Source organism: Salvelinus fontinalis, chromosome 27 (assembly GCF_029448725.1).
Source record: "Salvelinus fontinalis isolate EN_2023a chromosome 27, ASM2944872v1, whole genome shotgun sequence".
Lineage (NCBI taxonomy): Eukaryota > Metazoa > Chordata > Actinopteri > Salmoniformes > Salmonidae > Salvelinus > Salvelinus fontinalis.
The window spans coordinates 33282094-33302214 of NC_074691.1; the positions used below are offsets into that span (position 1 = coordinate 33282094).

The following is a 20121-nucleotide window of genomic DNA, read 5'->3' on the forward strand; positions in this document are numbered from 1 at the left end:
TGGCTACTTTGAAGAATCTAAACTATAAAATATATTTTGATTTGTTTACCACTTTTTTGGTTACTACATGATTCCATATGTGTTATTTCATAATTTTGATGTCTTCACTATTATTCTACAATGTAGAAAATAGTAAAAATAAAGAAAAACCCTAGAATGAGTAGATGTGTCCAAACTTTTGACTGGTACTGTAAATCAATAACATGTTTTAACCCCCCTCCCTCCCTGCCTACACACAGACAAAGTTCCTTTTGGTGTGTCTAGTACTTCACTTCACAGACAAAGGGTTTAGGCATTTGTATTGGTCAGGTCAAAGGTCATGTCAACAGAGCAGCAAATAAGAACACGAAAAAAAACAAAGACAGACTATTTGATAAGAGTAGAGAGCTGTCTGTCCATATTATAATAATACATAATTTCCTTTAAATTGTACAAGGGAGGTAGGTAGAAGCGGAAGTTGTCCAATAAGATACGCTCGTTTTTGTTATCCGTGGCAAAATGTTTTGCTACAGTGTGCACGAATGAATTACGACCGATGAAATCCTAGCCAATAGAAACATGGAATCATTCAACTGTACCAAGACATTAAAACTAACTCAGTAGAAAAACATTGGTATAGCTACACAAAAGTATGTGGACACCCCTTCAAATGATTGAATTCAGCCTCACCCGTTGCTGACAGGTGTATAAAATAGAGCACACAGCCATGCTGGGGCGGCAGGTGTGGGTCTAACATGGGCGGCAGCGTAGCTTAGTAGTTAGTGCACTAGTAACCGAAGGGTTGCTAGATCGAATCCCCGAACTGACAAGGTAAAAATCTATCTTTCTGCCCCTGAACAAGACAGTTTAACCCACTGTTCCTAGGCTGTCATTGAAAATAAGATTTTTTATTCTTAACTGACTTGCCTAGTTAAATAAAAAATGCAATCTCCATAGACAAACATCGGCAGTAGAATGCCCCGTACTGAAGAGCTCAGGGACTTTCAACGTGGCACTGTCATATGATTCCACATTTCCAACAAATCAGTTCGTCAAATTTCTTCCCTACTAGAGCTGTTAAAGTGAAGTGGAAACGTCTAGGAGCAACAACGGCTCAGCCGAAGTGGTAGGCCACACAAGCTCACGGAACGGGACCACCGAGTGCTGAAGCGAGTAGCTCGTAAAAATCGTCTGTCCTCGGGTTGCAACACTCACTACTGAGTCCCAAACTGCCCCTGGAAGCAACGTCAGCATGACAACGGACCACCGGGAGCTTCATGAAACGTGTTTCCGTGGCTGAGCAGCCGCACACAAGCCTAAGATCACCAAAATGCCAAGCGTCGGCTGGAGTGGTGTAAAGCTCTCTGCCATTGGACTCTGGAGCAGTGGAAGCACGTTCTCTGGAGTGATGAATCACACTTCACCATCTGGCAGTCTGACGGACGAATCTGGGTTTGGCGGATGCCAGGAGAACGCTACCTGCCCCAATGCATAGTGCCAACTGTAAAGTTTGGTGGAGGAAGAATAATGGTCTGGGGCTGTTTTTCATGGTTCGGGCCCCTTAGTTCCAGTGGAGGGAAATCTTAACGCTACAGCACACAATGACATTCTAGACGATTCTGTGCTTCCAACTTTGTGGCAACAGTTTGGGGAAGGTTTCAGCATGACAATGCCCCCGTGCACAAAACGAGGTCCATACAGAAATGGTTTGTGTGGAAGAACTTGACTGGCCTGCACAAAGTCCTGACCTCAACCCCATCGAACACCTTTGGGCTGAATTGGAACGCCGACTGCGAGCCAGGCCTAATCACCCAACATCAGTGCCCGACCTCACTAATGCTCTTGTGGCTGAATGGAAGCAAGTCCCCGCAGCAATGTTCCAACATCTAGTGGAAAGCCTTCCCAGAAGAGTGGAGGCTGTTATAGCAGCAATGTTCTATCATCTAGTGGAAAGCCTTCCCAGAAGAGTGGAGGCTGTTATAGCAGCAATGTTCCAACATCTAGTGGAAAGCCTTCCCAGAAGAGTGGAGGCTGTTATAGCAGCAATGTTCCAACATCTAGTGGAAAGCCTTCCCAGAAGAGTGGAGGCTGTTATAGCAGCAATGTTCCAACATCTAGTGGAAAGCCTTCCCAGAAGAGTGGAGGCTGTTATAGCAGCAATGTTCCAACATCTAGTGGGAAGCCTTCCCAGAAGAGTGGAGGCTGTTGTAGCAGCAATGTTCCAACATCTAGTGGAAAGCCTTCCCAGAAGAGTGGAGGCTGTTATAGCAGCAATGTTCCAACATCTAGGTGGAAAGCCTTCCCAGAAGAGGGGAGGCTGTTATAGCAGCAAAGGGGGGGAACCAACTCCATATTAATGCCCATGATTTAGTAATGAGATGTTCAATAAGGTGTCCGCATACTTTTGGTTATATAGTGTATTTACAGCAAAAATATATACAATTGAAATGACTGCATGAAATTAAATTACTCTCAATATCGATCGTCCCTTATATAAACAATACCTGATGGACGCATCATAGCACATGTTGAAAGATGGACAAGAGAAGCTCTTCAAAAACATATATTTTTTAAAAGACAACAAAACAAACAGACCTAGGCTATATCCCAATTATCTGTCCTTCCTTCCAAAGTGTACACTTGTTCACTTCCCTAATCTGAAGTAGTGAACAAGTGTACACTTCAAGAGAAAGGAGGTATTATTGGGACGCACCCTCAGTCAGCAGTTGCCATAGTAGTCGGCGGGAGGCATCGGTGTTTCAGGTGGCGAAGTGATAGGCCGCTGGTTTACTTGACCTCGGGAGGTCAGAGGTCACAGGTGGAGTCGTCCCTGGCTGCGCTTGGAATGCTGGGGGATCTAAAACAATGACAGGTCACATGAACAGATAAGAGGAAGATAACAAAGGTGCCCTGTTCTCTACATAGGGCTCTGGTTAAAAGTAGTGCACTATGTAGGGACTAGGGAGCCATAGAACTCTGGTTAAAAGTAGTGCACTATATAGGGAATAGGGGGACATAGGGCTCTGGCCAAAAGTAGTGCACTATGTAGGGACAAGGGGGACATAGGGCTCTGGCCAAAAGTAGTGCACTATGGCTCCCTATTCCCTACATAGGGCACTACTTTAGACCAGAGTTCTATGTCTCCCTATTCCCTACATAGTGCACTACTTTAGACCAGAGTTCTATGGCTCCCTATTCCCTACATAGTGCACTACTTTAGACCAGAGTTCTATGTCTCCCTATTCCCTACACAGTGCACTACTTTAGACCAGAGTTCTATGGCTCCCTATTCCCTACATAGTGCACTACTTTAGACCAGAGTTCTATGGCTCCCTATTCCCTACATAGTGCACTACTTTAGACCAGAGTTCTATGGCTCCCTATTCCCTACATAGTGCACTACTTTAGACCAGAGTTCTATGTCTCCCTATTCCCGACATAGGGCTCTGGCCAAAAGTACTGCACTATGGCTCCCTATTCCCTACATAGGGCATTAGTTTGACCGGAGCCCTACAAGGTTGTAAAGTCCCAGTAACTTTACCCACATTTGACCATCTCAACTACAAAATGACCAGACACACTACAGACCCAGAAACAGCACCACCTGCTGGCAGATCACAGAGACAGACGCTGACTGGTGCAGACAGACAGACAGACAGACACAGACTGGTGCAGACAGACAGACAGACAGACACAGACTGGTGCAGACAGACAGACAGACGCTGACTGGTGCAGACAGACAGACAGACAGAGACAGACGCTGACTGGTGCAGACAGACAGACAGACAGACACAGACAGACGGACAGACAGACGCTGACTGGGGCAGACAGACAGACAGACACAGACAGACGCTGACTGGTGCAGACAGACAGACAGACAGACACAGACAGACGGACAGACAGACGCTGACTGGGGCAGACAGACAGACACAGACAGACGCTGACTGGTGCAAACAGACAGACAGACAGAGACTGGTGCAGACAGACAGACAGACGCTGACTGGTGCAGACAGACAGACAGACAGACAGACACCGACTGGGGCAGACAGACAGACAGACACAGACAGACGCTGACTGGGGCAGACAGACAGACAGACAGACAGACAGACAGACGCTGACTGGGGTAGACCACAGACAGACAGACACTGGGGCAGACCACAGACAGACAGACACTGTGGCAGACAGACAGACAGACAGACACTGTGGCAGACCACAGACAGACAGACACTGGGGCAGACCACAGACAGACAGACACTGTGGCAGACCACAGACAGACAGACACTGGGGCAGACCACAGACAGACAGACACTGGGGCAGACCACAGACAGACACTGGGGCAGACCACAGACAGACAGACACTGGGGCAGACCACAGACAGACAGACACTGGGGCAGACCACAGACAGACAGACACTGGGGCAGACCACAGACAGACAGACACTGTGGCAGACCAAAGACAGACAGACACTGGGGCAGACCACAGACAGACAGACACTGGGGCAGACCACAGACAGACGGACACTGGGGCAGACCACAGACAGACAGACACTGTGGCAGACCACAGACAGACAGACACTGTGGCAGACCACAGACAGACACTGTGGCAGACCACAGACAGACACTGTGGCAGACCACAGACAGACACTGTGGCAGACCACAGACAGACAGACACTGTGGCAGACCACAGACAGACAGACACTGGGGCAGACCACAGACAGACACTGTGGCAGACCACAGACAGACACTGGGGCAGACCACAGACAGACACTGGGGCAGACCACAGACAGACACTGTGGCAGACCACAGACAGACAGACACTGGGGCAGACCACAGACAGACAATGTGGCAGACCACAGACAGACACTGGGGCAGACCACAGACACCGACTGGGGTAAACCACAGACAGACACTGTGGCAGACCACAGACAGACACTGGGGCAGACCACAGACAGACACTGGGGCAGACCACAGACAGACACTGGGGCAGACCACAGACAGACACTGGGGCAGACCACAGACAGACACTGGGGCAGACCACAGACAACGACCACAGACACCGACTGGGGCAAACCACAGACAGACAGACACTGGGGCAGACCACAGACAGACAGACACTGTGGCAGACCACAGACAGACAGACACTGGGGCAGACAACAGACAGACAGACACTGGGGCAGACAACAGACAGACAGACACTGTGGCAGACCACAGACAGACAGACACTGGGGCAGACCACAGACAGACAGACACTGGGGCAGACCACAGACAGACACTGTGGCAGACCACAGACACCGACTGGGGCAAACCACAGACACCGACTGGGGCAAACCACAGACAGACAGACACTGGGGCAGACCACAGACAGACAGACACTGGGGCAGACCACAGACAGACAGACACTGTGGCAGACCACAGACAGACAGACACTGTGGCAGACCACAGACAGACAGACACTGTGGCAGACCACAGACAGACAGACACTGGGGCAGACCACAGACAGACACTGTGGCAGACCACAGACAGACACTGGGGCAGACCACAGACAGACAGACACTGTGGCAGACCACAGACAGACAGACACTGTGGCAGACCACAGACAGACAGACACTGTGGCAGACCACAGACAGACAGACACTGTGGCAGACCACAGACAGACACTGTGGCAGACCACAAACAGACAGACACTGTGGCAGACCACAGACAGAAAGACACTGGGGCAGACCACAGACAGACAGACACTGGGGCAGACCACAGACAGACACTGGGGCAGACCACAGACACCGACTGGGGCAAACCACAGACAGACAGACACTGGGGCAGACCACAGACAGACAGACACTGGGGCAAACCACAGACAGACAGACACTGTGGCAGACCACAGACAGACAGACACTGGGGCAGACCACAGACAGACACTGGGGCAGACCACAGACACCGACTGGGGCAAACCACAGACAGACAGACACTGGGGCAGACCACAGACAGACAGACACTGGGGCAAACCACAGACAGACAGACACTGGGGCAGACCACAGACAGACAGACACTGGGGCAGACCACAGACAGACAGACACTGGGGCAGACCACAGACAGACAGACACTGGGGCAGACCACAGACAGACAGACACTGGGGCAGTGTCCCAATAGTGTCTCCTAACAGCCTAGGTTAGTTTGTGAATGTGATTCTGTACTTACACAGGGCGATGTATCGGGGCTGCCGAACGGCGAGAGCTCGGCCGAGCGGTTCTCTTTGTCGTACGAGTCATTGAGGCGATGGTGGACGAACTTCCTCCTCAGGGCCTCGGCAATCATGGAAGCCGGGTCGCTTAGCAACGCCGTGCCCTTGCTCCGCCTCCTCTGCACCGGCGTTCCCCCGGGCGACCTGGGGGTGGGGCAAACGCAAGACACTAAGGAACAGCTACATAACATCCAGTGGGTTTGTTCCACACACTTCGCATCGTAAATAACTACTCATTATTTATAGATCAGTACGTCACAATTTACCCATGATGCATCATGGTTTTGATGCTCTCGAACACAGCCATTGTGACAGAGATTTGCTTGCCAGATAGGCTATATTGGCAAATGGCAACCCTCTCTATATTAGTGCACAACTTTTTAACAGAGCCCCACTACAGGGCCCCACTCCAGAGCCCTACTCCAGAGCCCCACTCCAGGGCCCCAGTCCAGAGCCCCAGTCCAGAGCCCTACTCCAGAACCCTACACCAGGGCCCCACTCCAGGGCCCCACTCCAGAGCCCTACTCCAGGGCCCCACTCCAGAGCCCCACTCCAGGGCCCCACTCCAGGCCCCACTCCAGGGCCCCACTCCAGAGCCCTACTCCAGAGCCCCACTCCAGGGCCCCACTCCAGAGCCCTACTCCAGAACCCTACTCCAGGGCCCCAGTCCAGAGCCCTACTCCAGAGCCCCAGTCCAGGGCCCCACTCCAGAGCCCCACTCCAGAGCCCCACTCCAGGGCCCCACTCCAGGGCTCCACTCCAGAGCCCCACTCCAGAGCCCCACTCCAGAGCCCTACTCCAGAACCCTACTCCAGGGCCCCAGCCCAGAGCCCTACTCCAGAGCCCTACTCCAAGGCCCCACTCCAGAGCCCCAGTCCAGAGCCCCAGTCCAGGGCCCCACTCCAGGGCCCCACTCCAGAGCCCCACTCCAGAGCCCCACTCCAGAGCCCCAGTCCAGAGCCCTACTCCAGAGCCCTACTCCAGAGCCCTACTCCAGAGCCCCAGTCCAGAGCCCCAGTCCAGAGCCCCAGTCCAGAGCCCCAGTCCAGAGCCCCAGTCCAGAGCCCTACTCCAGAGCCCTACTCCAGAGCCCCAGTCCAGAGCCCAGGCAGACATTTTCAGCTTCCAGGAATTGTGTCCAGATCCTTGCGGCAATACTTATTTTCCACCATAATTTGCAAATAAATTCATTAAAAATCCTACAAAGTGATTTTCTGGATTTTTTCTTCTCATTTTGTCTGTCATAGTTGAAGTGTACTTATGATGACAATTACAGGCCTCTCTCATCTTTTTAAGTGGGAGATCTTGCACAATTGGTGGCTGACTAAATACTTTTTTGCCCCACTGTATGTGTATGGACCAATAACATCTGTTAAATATGTGTATGGACCAATAACATCTGTTAAATATGTGTATGGACCAATAACATCTGTTAAATATGTGTATGGACCAATAACATTTGATTTCACCTCAAAAGGCGGTGGCAGATCTGCTGTTTCAGACAGGCTCTCAGAGTTGTAGACTCCAGCACAATGACATACCTTAGCGTCCATGCTTACCTCTGCACGGAGCGTAGTTTGACCTGCTTCAGGTCATTCAGTACATCCAGCATGGTGGGGACCGGGCCTTGTCCTACCGCCTTATCCTGGGACTGTAGTAGTCCAACCTGCCCAGCCTCATGGCTCTTCCCCTGGGCATGACCCTGACCGGCCTCCCTGCCCTGCTGGATTAGATTCTCCACCGCAGACAGCCCTACAGAGGAGCTGGGAGGAGGAGGTGGAGGAGGAGGGCACGGAGGAGGAGGGCAGGGAGGAGGAGGGCAGGGAGGAGGAGGGCAGGGAGGAGGAGGGCAGCGAGGAGTAGAGGTGAGGACAGAGGCAGGGGACATTCCAGGGGTACCCGGAAGAATCTGTGAATGGGCTGGACCTGGACGACAGGAAAAAGGAGGGATAGAAAAGGGTGAACAAAGTCCGGTGTATCACTTTCATAATAGAGGAATGATATGTTTACCATGACAGGGATAGGTGTGTGTGTGTGTGTGTGTGTGTGTGTGTGTGTGTGTGTGTGTGTGTGTGTGTGTGTGTGTGTGTGTGTGTGTGTGTGTGTGTGTGTGTGTGTGTGTGTGTGTATATATATACACCTGAGGGTGGCGCGGTGACAATCATGGCAATCTGTGCTCGTAGTTTGAGCAGCTCCTCCTCCAGGGCTGTGATCTTCCGGAGGGCCACTGGGTCCGATCTGTGCCCCAGCATCATGTCTCTTGGCTGGGCTCGGAGCGCTGCCAACCCCGGGACCCCTGGAGGAGGAGTCAGCACCACCTCATCTCCCCGACTCGCAGCACCCTGCCGACACGGACGCTCACGGTGCCTGAGATCGGACCAGAAGGGAAGACAGATTGAGAAACAGTCCTTTTATAAACAAGCTTGGAAAGTGATTTTTCGATGGCTAATTAACAGTAAATATGTGAATCTTTTCACCCAACAAGTTAGCCAAAATTACTAGCTAGCCAGCTTAACTTGTTGACAGTCGGGTAGTAATCGCTCCTACTCTTTCTCTGGCGTGTCAATAACATGGCCCCATAGGATTCTACACACAACCCCCAGGGTGACTATATCTACTGGGTTCTACCAGTCTGTCTCTGTGTATATCTACTGGGTTCTACCAGTCTGAGGGGTCTCTGTGTATATCTACTGGGTTCTACCAGTCTGATGGGTCTCTGTGTATATCTACTGGGTTCTACCAGTCTGTCTCTGTGTATATCTACTGGGTTCTACCAGTCTGTGTATATCTACTGGGTTCTACCAGTCTGAGGGGTCTCTGTGTATATCTACTGGGTTCTACCAGTCTGATGAGGAGTCTCTGTGTATATCTACTGGGTTCTACCAGTCTGAGGGGTCTCTGTGTATATCTACTGGGTTCTACCAGTCTGTCTCTGTGTATATCTACTGGGTTCTACCAGTCTGATGAGGAGTCTCTGTGTATATCTACTGGGTTCTACCAGTCTGAGGAGTCTCTGTGTATATCTACTGGGTTCTACCAGTCTGTCTCTGTGTATATCTACTGGGTTCTACCAGTCTGAGGAGTCTGTGTATATCTACTGGGTTCTACCAGTCTGAGGAGGAGTCTCTGTGTATATCTACTGGGTTCTACCAGTCTGAGGGGTCTCTGTGTATATCTACTGGGTTCTACCAGTCTGTCTCTGTGTATATCTACTGGGTTCTACCAGTCTGAGGAGTCTCTGTGTATATCTACTGGGTTCTACCAGTCTGAGGAGTCTCTGTGTATATCTACTGGGTTCTACCAGTCTGAGGAGTCTCTGTGTATATCTACTGGATTCTACCAGTCTGAGGGGTCTCTGTGTATATCTACTGGGTTCTACCAGTCTGTCTCTGTGTATATCTACTGGGTTCTACCAGTCTGAGGAGTCTATGTGTATATCTACTGGGTTCTACCAGTCTGTCTCTGTGTATATCTACTGGGTTCTACCAGTCTGAGGGGTCTCTGTGTATATCTACTGGGTTCTACCAGTCTGAGGAGTCTGTGTGTATATCTACTGGGTTCTACCAGTCTGTCTCTGTGTATATCTACTGGGTTCTACCAGTCTGAGGGGTCTCTGTGTATATCTACTGGGTTCTACCAGTCTGATGAGGAGTCTGTGTATATCTACTGGGTTCTATCAGTCTGATGAGTCTCTGTGTATATCTACTGGGTTCTACCAGTCTGTCTCTGTGTATATCTACTGGGTTCTACCAGTCTGTCTCTGTGTATATCTACTGGGTTCTATCAGTCTGATGGGTCTCTGTGTATATCTACTGGGTTCTACCAGTCCGAGGGGTCTTGATGTATATCTACTGGGTTCTACCAGTCTGAGGGGTCTCTGTGTATATCTACTGGGTTCTACCCGTCTGAGGAGTCTCTGTGTATATCTACTGGGTTCTACCAGTCTGAGGGGTCTCTGTGTATATCTACTGGGTTCTACCAGTCTGTCTCTGTGTATATCTACTGGGTTCTACCAGTCTGATGAGGAGTCTGTGTGTATATCTACTGGGTTCTACCAGTCTGAGGGGTCTCTGTGTATATCTCCTGGGTTCTACCAGTCTGAGGAGGAGTCTCTGTGTATATCTACTGGGTTCTACCAGTCTGAGGGGTCTCTGTGTATATCTACTGGGTTCTACCAGTCTTATGAGGAGTCTCTGTGTATATCTACTGGGTTCTACCAGTCTGAGGGGTCTCTGTGTATATCTACTGGGTTCTACCAGTCTGATGGGTCTCTGTGTATATCTACTGGGTTCTACCAGTCTGTCTCTGTGTATATCTACTGGGTTCTACCAGTCTGATGAGGAGTCTGTGTATATCTACTGGGTTCTACCAGTCTGAGGGGTATCTGTGTATATCTACTGGGTTCTACCAGTCTGTCTCTGTGTATATCTACTGGGTTCTACCAGTCTGAGGGGTCTCTGTGTATATCTACTGGGTTCTACCAGTCTGATGGGTCTCTGTGTATATCTACTGGGTTCTACCAGTCTGTCTCTGTGTATATCTACTGGGTTCTACCAGTCTGAGGAGTCTGTGTGTATATCTACTGGGTTCTACCAGTCTGTCTCTGTGTATATCTACTGGGTTCTACCAGTCTGAGGAGTCTCTGTGTATATCTACTGGGTTCTACCAGTCTGTCTCTGTGTATATCTACTGGGTTCTACCAGTCTGAGGAGTCTCTGTGTATATCTACTGGGTTCTACCAGTCTGAGGGGTCTCTGTGTATATCTACTGGGTTCTACCAGTCTGAGGAGTCTCTGTGTATATCTACTGGGTTCTACCAGTCTGATTAGGAGTCTGTGTATATCTACTGGGTTCTACCAGTCTGAGGGGTCTCTGTGTATATCTACTGGGTTCTACCAGTCTGTCTCTGTGTATATCTACTGGGTTCTACCAGTCTGAGGAGTCTATGTGTATATCTACTGGGTTCTACCAGTCTGTCTCTGTGTATATCTACTGGGTTCTACCAGTCTGAGGAGTCTCTGTGTATATCTACTGGGTTCTACCAGTCTGTGTATATCTACTGGGTTCTACCAGTCTGAGGGGTCTCTGTGTATATCTACTGGGTTCTACCAGTCTGTCTCTGTGTATATCTACTGGGTTCTACCAGTCTGAGGGGTCTCTGTGTATATCTACTGGGTTCTACCAGTCTGATGAGGAGTCTCTGTGTATATCTACTGGATCCTACCAGTCTGATGAGGAGTCTCTGTGTATATCTACTGGGTTCTACCAGTCTGAGGGGTCTCTGTGTATATCTACTGGGTTCTACCAGTCTGTCTCTGTGTATATCTACTGGGTTCTACCAGTCTGAGGAGTCTCTGTGTATATCTACTGGGTTCTACCAGTCTGAGGGGTCTCTGTGTATATCTACTGGGTTCTACCAGTCTGAGGGGTCTCTGTGTATATCTACTGGGTTCTACCAGTCTGAGGAGTCTCTGTGTATATCTACTGGGTTCTACCAGTCTGAGGAGTCTCTGTGTATATCTACTGGGTTCTACCAGTCTGAGGAGTCTATGTGTATATCTACTGGGTTCTACCAGTCTGTGTATATCTACTGGGTTCTACCAGTCTGTCTCTGTGTATATCTACTGGGTTCTACCAGTCTGAGGGGTCTCTGTGTATATCTACTGGGTTCTACCAGTCTGAGGAGTCTATGTGTATATCTACTGGGTTCTACCAGTCTGTCTCTGTGTATATCTACTGGGTTCTACCAGTCTGAGGGGTCTCTGTGTATATCTACTGGGTTCTACCAGTCTGATTAGGAGTCTGTGTATATCTACTGGGTTCTACCAGTCTGAGGGGTTCTCTGTGTATATCTACTGGGTTCTACCAGTCTGTCTCTGTGTATATCTACTGGGTTCTACCAGTCTGAGGAGTCTCTGTGTATATCTACTGGGTTCTACCAGTCTGAGGAGTCTCTGTGTATATCTACTGGGTTCTACCAGTCTGAGGGGTCTCTGTGTATATCTACTGGGTTCTACCAGTCTGAGGGGTCTCTGTGTATATCTACTGGGTTCTACCAGTCTGATGAGGAGTCTCTGTGTATATCTACTGGGTTCTACCAGTCTGATGAGGAGTCTCTGTGTATATCTACTGGGTTCTACCAGTCTGAGGAGTCTCTGTGTATATCTACTGGGTTCTACCAGTCTGTCTCTGTGTATATCTACTGGGTTCTACCAGTCTGATGAGGAGTCTCTGTGTATATCTACTGGGTTCTACCAGTCTGAGGGGTCTCTGTGTATATCTACTGGGTTCTACCAGTCTGATGAGGAGTCTCTGTGTATATCTACTGGGTTCTACCAGTCTGAGGGGTCTCTGTGTATATCTACTGGGTTCTACCAGTCTGTCTCTGTGTATATCTACTGGGTTCTACCAGTCTGAGGAGTCTCTGTGTATATCTACTGGGTTCTACCAGTCTGTCTCTGTGTATATCTACTGGGTTCTACCAGTCTGAGGAGTCTCTGTGTATATCTACTGGGTTCTACCAGTCTGAGGGGTCTCTGTGTATATCTACTGGGTTCTACCAGTCTGAGGGGTCTCTGTGTATATCTACTGGGTTCTACCAGTCTGTCTCTGTGTATATCTACTGGGTTCTACCAGTCTGATGAGGAGTCTCTGTGTATATCTACTGGGTTCTACCAGTCTGTCTCTGTGTATATCTACTGGGTTCTACCAGTCTAAGGAGTCTGTGTGTATATCTACTGGGTTCTACCAGTCTGAGGAGTCTGTCTCTGTGTATATCTACTGGGTTCTACCAGTCTGATGAGGAGTCTGTGTATATCTACTGGGTTCTACCAGTCTGAGGAGGAGTCTCTGTGTATATCTACTGGGTTCTACCAGTCTGATGAGTCTGTCTCTGTGTATATCTACTGGGTTCTACCAGTCTGAGGAGTCTGTCTCTGTGTATATCTACTGGGTTCTACCAGTCTGATGAGGAGTCTCTGTGTATATCTACTGGGTTCTACCAGTCTGAGGGGTCTCTGTGTATATCTACTGGGTTCTACCAGTCTGTCTCTGTGTATATCTACTGGGTTCTACCAGTCTGAGGAGTCTCTGTGTATATCTACTGGGTTCTACCAGTCTGATGAGGAGTCTGTGTATATCTACTGGGTTCTACCAGTCTGTCTCTGTGTATATCTACTGGGTTCTACCAGTCTGAGGAGTCTCTGTGTATATCTACTGGGTTCTACCAGTCTGAGGGGTCTCTGTGTATATCTACTGGGTTCTACCAGTCTGATGAGTCTGTCTCTGTGTATATCTACTGGGTTCTACCAGTCTGAGGAGTCTATGTGTATATCTACTGGGTTCTACCAGTCTGAGGGGTCTCTGTGTATATCTACTGGGTTCTACCAGTCTGTCTCTGTGTATATCTACTGGGTTCTACCAGTCTGAGGAGTCTCTGTGTATATCTACTGGGTTCTACCAGTCTGAGGGGTCTCTGTGTATATCTACTGGGTTCTACCAGTCTGTCTGTGTGTATATCTACTGGGTTCTACCAGTCTGATGAGGAGTCTCTGTGTATATCTACTGGGTTCTACCAGTCTGAGGGGTCTCTGTGTATATCTACTGGGTTCTACCAGTCTGTCTCTGTGTATATCTACTGGGTTCTACCAGTCTGAGGAGTCTGTGTATATCTACTGGGTTCTACCAGTCTGAGGGGTCTCTGTGTATATCTACTGGGTTCTACCAGTCTGATGAGGAGTCTCTGTGTATATCTACTGGGTTCTACCAGTCTGTCTCTGTGTATATCTACTGGGTTCTACCAGTCTGAGGAGTCTCTGTGTATATCTACTGGGTTCTACCAGTCTGATGAGGAGTCTCTGTGTATATCTACTGGGTTCTACCAGTCTGAGGGGTCTCTGTGTATATCTACTGGGTTCTACCAGTCTGTCTCTGTGTATATCTACTGGGTACTACCAGTCTGAGGAGTCTCTGTGTATATCTACTGGGTTCTACCAGTCTGAGGAGTCTCTGTGTATATCTACTGGGTTCTACCAGTCTGATGAGGAGTCTCTGTATATCTACTGGGTCCCATCTACCTGATCTTGGTGAAGCTGTCTCCCTCATCCTCCGCCACCCACAGCACGTCAGCCAAGGAGGGGATAGCGGGGCGGGTATCCATGGTGACGTCCAGGTACCTGTGCTGTCGGGAGGTGTGTAGAGGAATCTGTGGACGGTGTGAGCGAGCGGAGTGTGAGACCAAAACCACAGAACCATTAGCCTTCTGGTTCTGTCTTCCATAACAACAATACACCTCAATGTGTATCAGATGAGGCAGTGTTGCTTCGTAGTCGGTTACGGAGTCAACGGGTTACGGAGTCAACGGGTTACGGAGTCAACGGTTACGGAGTCAACGGGTTACGGAGTCAACGGGTTACAGAGTCAACGGGTTACGGAGTCAACGGGTTACGGAGTCAACGGGTTACGGAGTCAACGGGTTACGGAGTCAACGGGTTACGGAGTCAACAGTTACGGAGTCAACAGTTACGGAGTCAACGGGTTACGGAGTCAACAGTTACGGAGTCAACGGTTACGGAGTCAACGGGTTACGGAGTCAACGGGTTACAGAGTCAACGGTTACGGAGTCAACGGTTACGGAGTCAACGGTTACGGAGTCAACGGGTTACGGAGTCAACGGGTTACGGAGTCAACGGGTTACGGAGTCAACGGGTTACGGAGTCAACGGGTTACGGAGTCAACGGGTTACGGAGTCAACGGTTACGGAGTCAACGGTTACGGAGTCAACGGGTTACGGAGTCAACGGGTTACGGAGTCAACGGGTTACAGAGTCAACGGGTTACGGAGTCAACGGTTACGAGTCAACGGTTACGAGTCAACGGTTACGGAGTCAACGGTTACGGAGTCATCGGTTACGGAGTCAACGGGTTACGGAGTCAACGGTTACGGAGTCATCGGTTACGGAGTCAACGGGTTACGGAGTCAACGGGTTACGGAGTCAACGGTTACGGAGTCATCGGTTACGGAGTCATCGGTTACGGAGTCAACGGGTTACGGAGTCAACGGGTTACGGAGTCAACGGTTACGGAGTCATCGGTTACAGGGTCAACGGTTACGGAGTCAACGGTTACGGAGTCAACGGGTTACGGAGTCAACGGGTTACGGAGTCAACGGTTACGGAGTCAACGGGTTACGGAGTCAACGGGTTACGGAGTCAACGGTTACAGTCAACGGGTTACGGAGTCAACGGTTACGGAGTCAACGGGTTACGGAGTCAACGGTTACAGAGTCAACGGGTTACGGAGTCAACGGGTTACGGAGTCAACGGGTTACGGAGTCAACGGTTACGGAGTCAACGGGTTACGGAGTCAACGGGTTACGGAGTCAACAGTTACGGAGTCTACGGTTACGGAGTCTACAGTTACGGAGTCATCGGTTACGGAGTCATCGGTTACGGAGTCAACGGGTTACGGAGTCTACAGTTACGGAGTCATCGGTTACGGAGTCAACGGGTTACGGAGTCAACGGTTACGGAGTCAACGGGTTACAGAGTCTACGGGTTACGAGTCAACGGGTTACGGAGTCAACGGTTACGGAGTCTACAGTTACGGAGTATACGGGTTACGGAGTCAACGGTTACGGAGTCAACGGGTTACGAGTCAACGGGTTACGGAGTCAACGGGTTACGGAGTCAACGGGTTACGGAGTCAACGGGTTACGGAGTCAACGGGTTACGGAGTCAACGGTTACGGAGTCAACGGGTTACGGAGTCAACGGGTTACGGAGTCAACGGGTTACGGATAAGACCGATGTATTAATTCAGATGATCCTAGACCTGTATTAATAATATTATTAACCAGTTTATATTCATATTGACCTGGAAGTGGATACGTGGAGACGGGGTCAATGGGAGGTTGGTCCCGATCATCCGCACCAGGCTCCGGTACTGACCACACAACTGGCTCTCCCACACTGGAACCAGCTGAAACACACACACACACACAACACACACACACACACACACACACACACACACACACACACACACACACACACACACACACACACACACACACACACACACACACACACACACACACACAATTATTGGCAAGAAGCACTCTTCAAATCTTCAATCTGTTGGTACAATCTCAAAACAAGCATCCTATAAAATTGAGCCACTGCATTTGTGATATGTAACTCATTTTTTTTTACCATGTCAGGAGAGACTCCGAAATACTCAAGGACATTTTGCAACAGATCAAATATATCTTCTAGTAGAGACATCTGGAAGCAGCACTTCTGAATGTTTTGGCTGATGATGGATACAAGAACTGCTGGTGGTGTAGGCTTTCTGTCGACAGCTTCGTTCGGCAGGCTAGGACTCCCGTTTCACTTTGCACCATGGGATGCGAGCCCGGACCAAACAAGCAGAAGCATCCTCATTCAAACCTGGGGGGGGGGACGGTTTAAAAATCCCCGAACAAATTAGAAAATGGTCACCCACATCACTTATAATGTATTAATTTCATGCACGTTTGGTAGAGTTACCTTGCTATCAGTACAGTATACAGTACAATATTCACGAAAACACGGTTCATCACAAGACATCAAGCGGTAACATGATAAACAAACGAGCGAGCGTGCAATCAATATTGTAATATTTTATACGTGTAAACGGTATATTGTGAATACATTTAATAAATCTTCTCTTACCCTATAGATCATTTAGAAATTATACTTGGCGAGAAATAACCTTCTCCTCCGATGCTCACGTGTCCGGACAAGTGAGAAGGTGAACTCAAATAAAGCCACTCTAGCAAACCGTGCCGTGATTGGACATTTCAATTGGAAGAAAATCCTACGCCAATCAGAATAGCGCATCGTGCAATGTGACCACAGCTGTTCGACCAATGGGGCTTTCAGTAATATTCGCACCAAATTCGTATTTTTGTGTGTGTGGACGAGTTGACCGTTCTCCTAGCAGTCAGAATAAAAACCTTTGCCGCACCATCAAGGATTTCTTTCTTCAAAATAAGAGTTCCCATGCAAGGACATGCTAAACTTTTTGTTGTTTTTGCACTCCAGTGCAGTACAACTACAGTTCACAGGGTTTCACCAACAAAAAAAGGATGTATTTTACACAAATACTGGTATGTTGAAAGCTATTGTGTAGGCTATATTTAAATAAATACACTTTTTAATAAAATACTAATATTGGAATTACTCAATTGAGTCTGTAAAACTTCAATGGGTCTCTTGTGCTGGGCAACGGGTTTAATACAGAGTACTGGTGAGTCCACCCACCCAATTCACTGCAATGCAACACACGGTATATAGGGTACTTATTGGCTTGTAGAGAGAACATTTCCACTGCCTCAGCTAAAGTGGGGTGGGAAATACTCAGTAAGATCTCTACTATTTATTTGTATTTTAACCTTTATTTAACCAGGCAAGTCGGTTAAGAACAAATTCTTATTTTCAATGACGGCCTAAGAAACAGGGGGTTAACTGCCTTGTTCAGGGGCAGAACGACAGATTTTTACCTTGTCAGCTCGGGGGATTCAATCTTGCAACCTTTCGGTTACTAGTCCAACGCTCTACTAGGCTACCTGCCACCCCTCCACTCTAACCACTAGGCTACGCTGCCGCCCCTCCACTCTAACCACTAGGCTACCTGCCGCCCCACCACTCTAACCACTAGGCTACCTGCCACCCCTCCACTCTAACCACTAGGCTACCTGCCTCCCCTCCACTCTAACCACTAGACTACCTGCCCCCTCCACACTCTAACCACTAGGCTACCTGCCACCCCTCCACTCTAACCACTAGTCTACCTGCCGCCCCTCCACTCTAACCACTAGGCTACCTGCCACCCCTCCACTCTAACCACTAGGCTACCTGCCTCCCCTCCACTCTAACCACTAGACTACCTGCCCCCTCCACACTCTAACCACTAGGCTACCTGCCTCCCCTCCACTCTAACCACTAGGCTACCTGCCGCCCCTCCACTCTAATCACTAGGCTACCTGCCACCCCTCCACTCTAACCACTAGGCTACCTGCCACCCCTCCACTCTAACCACTAGGCTACCTGCCGCCCCTCCACTCTAACCACTAGGCTACCTGCCTCCCCTCCACTCTAACCACTAGGCTACCTGCCACCCCTCCACTCTAACCACTAGTCTACCTGCCGTCCCTACACTCTAACCACTAGACTACCAGCCTCCTCTACACTCTAACCACTAGGCTACCTGCCGCCCCTACACTCTAACCACTAGACTACCTGCCACCCCTCCACTCTAACCACTAGTCTACCTGCCGTCCCTCCACTCTAACCACTAGACTACCTGCCGCCCCTCTGTAACAGGGTTTTATTGGTGATTCCCCTTGCCACTTTATTGTTAAGCCAATGGGTTTTTGGTTTTAGTTTTGTCTTGCCGTCACCTACTCAACATGGAATCTTATTGGCTGGTTTGCGTAGCTTGCTTACGAGGGAGGATGTTTCATTAGAATCGTCCCAGTGAACAAGCACCAAACCAGCGGTAAGTTGTTGGTTGCAAAGCACTGTACATCAAAAGTGATTTTTATACTCCCAAGTGATGATTTAAGTGTACAATTTATATACATTTGTTTGTAAATGTTATTCGAACATCACACATAAGATGCAATGTTTTTTGGAGAATATTGGTTGTGCATTTTGGTTGTAAAGAATTCCCGCCTGTACTAGCTAGCAACTTACTGTGTCTGGTGGGGGGGGTTCATATATTTTGTACAGTGCGTGAGTGCAGAGTTGGATGGTGAGCCGTGCATTGCATGACGTGCAATTTTGTGCTGTTCCTACCAGGTACATTGTTAAAGAATAAATCTCCATGACTGGTGCTACACGTTGGAATTCGTGTCGAGGATTGATTGTACACAACGCAAGAAGAGTACTGTTACACCTCCACTCTAACCACTAGGCTACCTGCCCCCTCCACACTCTAACCACTAGGCTACCTGCCGCCTCTACACTCTAACCACTAGGCTACCTGCCGCCCCTCCACTCTAACCACTAGGCTACCTGCCGCCTCTACACTCTAACCACTAGGCTACCTGCCACCCCTCCACTCTAACCACTAGGCTACCTGCCGCCCCTCCACTCTAACCACTAGGCTACCTGCCCCCTCCACACTCTAACCACTAGGCTACCTGCCACCCCTCCACTCTAACCACTAGGCTACCTGCCTCCCCTCCACTCTAACCACTAGACTACCTGCCCCCTCCACACTCTAACCACAGATTTTTACCTTGTCAGCTCGGGGGATTCAATCTTGCAACCTTTCGGTTACTAGTCCAACGCTCTACTAGGCTACCTGCCGCCCCTCCACTCTAACCACTAGGCTACCTGCCGCCCCTCCACTCTAACCACTAGGCTACCTGCCACCCCTCCACTCTAACCACTAGGCTACCTGCCTCCCCTCCACTCTAACCACTAGACTACCTGCCCCCTCCACACTCTAACCACTAGGCTACCTGCCTCCCCTCCACTCTAACCACTAGGCTACCTGCCGCCCCTCCACTCTAACCACTAGGCTACCTGCCACCCCTCCACTCTAACCACTAGGCTACCTGCCACCCCTCCACTCTAACCACTAGGCTACCTGCCGCCCCTCCACTCTAACCACTAGGCTACCTGCCTCCCCTCCACTCTAACCACTAGGCTACCTGCCACCCCTCCACTCTAACCACTAGGCTACCTGCCACCCCTCCACTCTAACCACTAGGCTACCTGCCACCCCTCCACTCTAACCACTAGTCTACCTGCCGTCCCTCCACTCTAACCACTAGGCTACCTGCCTCCCCTCCACTCTAACCACTAGGCTACCTGCCACCCCTCCACTCTAACCACTAGGCTACCTGCCACCCCTCC

General features: G+C 49.6%; 1 protein-coding gene across 1 annotated transcript; it reads right to left on the reverse strand.

The window, feature by feature from the left end:
* Positions 1 to 282: 282 nt before the first annotated feature.
* mtfr2 (mitochondrial fission regulator 2) lies at positions 283 to 17014 on the reverse strand. Its single transcript, XM_055885609.1, has 8 exons — positions 16927 to 17014; positions 16426 to 16662; positions 16088 to 16192; positions 14292 to 14419; positions 8357 to 8583; positions 7776 to 8142; positions 6174 to 6360; positions 283 to 2836 (listed from the first exon to the last, which is right to left on the reverse strand). Exons 2-8 carry the CDS (start codon positions 16495 to 16497, stop codon positions 2792 to 2794), a joined length of 1131 nt encoding a protein of 376 aa, XP_055741584.1. The 5' UTR covers positions 16498 to 16662; positions 16927 to 17014; the 3' UTR covers positions 283 to 2791.
* Positions 17015 to 20121: the final 3107 nt, after the last annotated feature.

Coding starts and splice junctions, on each gene's coding strand:
- mtfr2 (XM_055885609.1), bottom strand. CDS start 16,497: ATGTCTCTACTAGAAGATATATTTGATCTGTTGCAAAATGTCCTTGAG. Junction 6,361..7,775: donor AAACTACGCTCCGTGCAGAG/GTAAGCATGGAC, acceptor CCCCACCCCCAG/GTCGCCCGGGGGAACGCCGG. Junction 2,837..6,173: donor GCCCCGATACATCGCCCTGT/GTAAGTACAGAA, acceptor TCATTGTTTTAG/ATCCCCCAGCATTCCAAGCG.